Genomic DNA, 5,133 nt, shown 5'->3' with positions numbered 1-5,133 from the left:
TTTCAACTTGTAATTAATGTTGTTCTTTCATTATGTGATATATGCACATTCCACTGTGGAAATGTATTGTGTCTTTTATGTTGAATATATATTTTTTAATGAATTACGTATGTGTGAAGAAAAGTGCCCAAAATTGTCATCTTCATTTTGCAGAGCTTTCTTGTCTTAACTTCAGATTCTTTGTTTCAGCTGACAAACAGTTTGAATCCTAAATAAAGTCAGTTTATAATTGATTGCATGTGCTTAATTAATGTTTGAGAAGCAGAAACAAACATTTTGTTATTTGCTTTGACAGTTTGTTTTCGGTTGGCAAACTAATCATTTAAGCCAATAGACAAACTTGTGGCCCCCAAACCCAAATATATGCTACAACAATATTAGATATATTTAATTGCTACTTTATATGGTTGCTAATAGCATTCTGTCTTTGTTCTTCTCGTTGCAGAGAATACCAACAGCGGATGAACTATGAATGCTGAACACAATGATCTCCTCCCTCCAGCGCCAGACAATGAGAGGTCGTAGGCTCAAGGGGGCACTGTCCAACCCCCTCTTTGTGCTGCTTTTGGCCCTTCAGATCCTGGTGGTGGCTGGGCTGGTTCGTGCTCAGACCTGTCCTTCTGTTTGCTCATGCAGCAACCAGTTCAGCAAAGTCATATGTACCCGCCGCAGTCTGCGAGACGTCCCAGATGGCATTTCCACCAACACGCGCTACCTGAATCTCCAGGATAACCTCATTCAGGTCATCAAGGTGGACAGTTTCAAGCACCTGCGCCATCTGGAGATCCTGCAACTGAGCAAAAATCACATTCGCAGCATTGAAATTGGTGCTTTCAATGGATTGGCCAGTCTCAACACGTTGGAGCTTTTTGATAATCGGCTCACGACAATCCCCAATGGAGCGTTTGAATACTTGTCCAAGTTGAAGGAATTGTGGCTACGCAACAACCCTATTGAAAGTATACCGTCTTATGCCTTCAACCGGGTCCCATCGCTTCGAAGGCTGGATCTAGGTGAGCTCAAACGTCTCTCCTACATTTCTGACGGCGCTTTCAAGGATTTAAGCAACCTGCGCTACCTGAACCTGGGAATGTGTAACCTCAAGGAGATACCGAACATTATACCTTTGATTCGTCTGGAAGAGCTTGAAATGTCAGGTAACCAGCTTTCCGTTGTCAAGCCGAGCGCATTTGCAGGGTTAGTTAACCTCCAGAAGCTGTGGATGATGCATGCCCAGGTCCAAACTATTGAGAGGAATTCCTTTGATGACCTTCAATCACTGGTAGAGCTCAACCTGGCTCACAACAACCTTACCTTCCTACCACATGACCTCTTCACACCGCTGCATCGCCTGGAGAGAGTCCACCTCCATCACAACCCTTGGAACTGCAACTGTGATATCCTGTGGCTCAGCTGGTGGCTAAAGGAAACCGTACCCGCCAATACCAGCTGCTGTGCACGTTGCCATACTCCCACAGTCTTTAAGGGTCGCTACATTGGAGAGCTGGACCACAGCTACTTCCAGTGTGACGTTCCGGTAATCGTGGAGCCACCCAGTGACCTAAATGTGACAGAAGGCATGGGCGCCGAGCTCAAATGTCGCACAAGCTCACTGACCTCCATCAGCTGGCTTACACCAAACGGATCATTGGTGACACATGGGGCTTACAAGGTACGTTTGTCGGTACTCAATGACGGGACACTGAACTTTACTAGCGTCACGATGCAGGACACTGGGACTTACACTTGCATGGTAAGCAACACAGCGGGCAACATTTCGGCCTCTGCTGTGCTCAATGTCACGTCTGTGGAAAACAGTGGGGTGACTTATTTCACCACGGTCACAGTGGAGACCATCGAGACACCGGGGGACGACAGCCAAACGCCACATCCCCCATTCAGTTGGGTGTCCTCCTCAACAACGAAAGGCACTCCCGTCCTGACACGGACCACAGAGCGGACTTACACCATTCCGGTTCTGGATGTGGATGGAGGAGTCCTCAACGGCCTGGACGAGGTGATGAAGACCACCAAGATCATCATTGGCTGCTTCGTGGCGATCACGCTCATGGCCGCTGTCCTACTGGTTATTTTCTACAAGATGAGGAAGCAGCATAACCAGCAGGATCCCGATGGGCCCGCCTCCTCCATGGAGGTCATCACCGTTGAAGAAGAGCTCGCGGGTGTCGCGGCGATGGAGAGACACCTCTCGCTGCCCCCTCTGGAGCACTACAACCACTACAACACTTACAAGAGCACTTACCACCACGCTCCGATGCTCAGTACCATACACAGCTCGGCGACACAGGAACCTTTACTGATTCAGGCCTGCTCAAAAGACAACGTACAAGAGACTCAAATCTGAATCTTTCCACTGAGCGTCCAGCATCGACACTTTCACACTCGAGTTCAATGGACCAACATGTGAAGAGAAAAGAAATCAAATGCCATTGACTGACAGAGTTGATGTCAATTGTGGCAACTAATCAGCATTTGGCAACGGAACGACATATGATGCTTTGAACAGTGTCTTTACAAAACAAAGATTATTTATTAATAATATGTCTAGTGGCTAAATGAAGAAAAACAATTTGTGATAGCTTTTTAGCTCATTTTATTTCTCTCTCGTTATCACACACACACACACACACACACACACACACACACACACACACACACACACACACACACACACACACACACACACACACACACACACACACACACACACACACACACACACACACACACACACACACACACACACACACACACACACACACACACACACACACACACACTTTCTCTGTGTAATACTGCACAAGGCAAAGAATGGTTTAATTGGTGGAAATTCATGGTATCAGAGTCCGGAGCCAACGTCACGTTTGACTTGTCACCGAGATTGTTGTGACTTTCAACGCATCGATTTTGACAAAAACACGATACGTTAACGACGCATTATTTAGATCTTTGATGGAATTCTCTTGGTGGTTGATAAGCAGAGTTTGTTTGATTTGGAAAGAGTTCATTTGACAAAAAAAAAAACATGAAATGGGTTTATTTTCCTCGCTTTTCTATTTGTGCTGTCACTCAACAGTAAATTAGAAATGATAATGACTCTGCTCGGGATGTCATCACAGTGAAGCCAGCATGCCTGAAGAGCAAAGCTGCCAAATGAGTGAACGTGGATTTCTCCCATGGCTTCTCGACAACAGCCATATATCCTTCTCTTTAATTAAGATTAAGATCTTGCTCCAACCCACTCCCCCCCCCCCCCCCCCCCCCCACCCCATCCTACCCTTTCTTTACATGCTTTGGGCTTTTTCCACTAATCACACACTCCATTCACATCCGTGAACTCTTCATGTTCTCAGTCCGCCTTTTTGTTCCGATTTCCCTGCTCTCGGTTTCTTTTAATGTCCTATAGCTCTTTGATTGTCTCCTCGTCACTTAGCTCCAACATGTTCCTCCGCCGTCCCCGCGTCTCATTTGTCTCGCTTTATCTGGTGGCATGTGCCGCGCCAAGGCAGGAGCGTTGCTCGGGGAAAATGAAGGGGAGCATAAGGCTGTGGTCGGTAGTCTCTCTGTTAACCCAGTAATGATCTACGTCCACTCCGTGTCGCCTTACCTTGCCACCACCCCGGGGTCACAGCAGCTCAGGCGCCGATAGTCCATCTGTTAGTACAGATAAGGAGGCAAATGAGGCTGCGTCGTAATGTCGTGTGACCCCGTCAGACAAACGCAGACGAGCCACGCGTCGTCGGTGGAGCGGCTAGGAACCTGCATCAAAATAAGAGCCGGTGGGTTTTAGCTCATTAATCTGTATCAGCAGTTCATTTGCAGAGCAACAGAGGAACGCTGATAAGGAAACAGTGTGAGACTTTCCCTCTCTCCCTGCGCCCGACATCTAACGGAGGGCGCAGAGCTTTGATATTGAAGCGACCCCTGTTCAGTCTCACACACACAGCGTCATTTATACACGATCAAAACATTGTGTTTACGCTTTGCCTGTTTCATTTAGTCTGAAAGTGGCAGGCGTTAAGGATGAGGAAAACAAGAATGAAAAGGAAGACCGGGTTGGGGGGGGGGGGGGGGGAGGGGGGGGGTGTTGTGTCTCACAACGGTCATAAAGGGTCTTCAAAGAGAGAGATTGGCGATATGAAGGGAGGGGAGTGAAAACTAGATGAAGGATAAGGAGGCAAAACTAGCCATCAGCCTGTCGCCATGGAAACAGTGACCTTGTGCAGAAAGTAAGAAGAGGTAGATATGCCTTTCGCTTTGGTCTCTGCGCAACAAGCGTATTTTAATTTCCCGCTGGTGATTACACACATGTGACTGCTCATCCACAAACGGGGCGTAATGGAGCGAATTCTTGCAGACGGACACATGACGTCATTTTGCAGAACAGATCTTGAAGTATTTTGAGTGAATGACATCATATGATTAAAAAAGAAAAAACGTCGGGTGGGCTCCCCCTGCATTTTTTTTACTTTTCTTTTGGTTACAACTACAAAAGGACTGCCATTGAAAAGCACCATCATCCATTCATCCATCCATCCATCCTGCAACATCTTCCAGCTCCGTCTGGGGTTGAAGCGCGAGTTTTTCCTGAAGCCAATCCAGGGATCAGTCTGGGACCCAGAAGGGCCATCTGACTGTGAGGGTTCATTCTTAATTAGATTCATTCCAGAGCCGCTACAGCTGGCTTGTCACAATGTGGAGGAGTCGTAACCGAGTCTTCCCTACGTGTTCGAGCCCTTCACTCCATCACCGAGGCAGTGGGCTTGCTTTGCCTCTCCAGGAAAACTAATTTCAACCGATTATATCGGTGCCGTGATGAACATCGGCGAGCGTGGTGATGAGGGGGTGGGGGGGTTGTCTTACCGTTCAGCTCCCCTCTTAACTGACTCCAACATGAGCTTCTTCAATCACTCGTGACAAGATGGCAGGATGCCAAAACCTCGACTTTGGTTAAATTTTCACCCCTCATCTTCGGAGGACTTGCCATTGTCACCTCCGTCCACACCGGAGTCATCAAAACCTGCTACTTGAGCCATGAATCGGGGAGTTCTTGTATCTTTCACTAAAAAAAGATTAGTTCCTTTAATTTACTCAAAAATTAATAAATAAAAA

At 47.2% G+C, this 5,133-nt stretch overlaps 1 protein-coding gene across 1 annotated transcript; it reads left to right on the top strand.

The window, feature by feature from the left end:
• Positions 1-472: 472 nt before the first annotated feature.
• On the top strand, positions 473-2,365 carry LOC308135716 (leucine-rich repeat-containing protein 4C-like; the record flags this gene model as incomplete). Its single annotated transcript, XM_080503810.1, has 1 exon — positions 473-2,365. One exon carries the CDS (start codon positions 473-475, stop codon positions 2,363-2,365), a length of 1,893 nt encoding a protein of 630 aa, XP_080359936.1.
• Between the last annotated feature and the right edge of the window lie 2,768 nt (positions 2,366-5,133).

The sequence above is a fragment of the Blennius ocellaris genome, assembly GCF_963422515.1.
Source record: "Blennius ocellaris genome assembly, chromosome: 1".
Classification (NCBI taxonomy): Eukaryota; Metazoa; Chordata; class Actinopteri; order Blenniiformes; family Blenniidae; genus Blennius; species Blennius ocellaris.
Note: the sequence above shows the minus strand (reverse complement) of the source record. Positions and strands in the feature narration are given on the sequence as shown.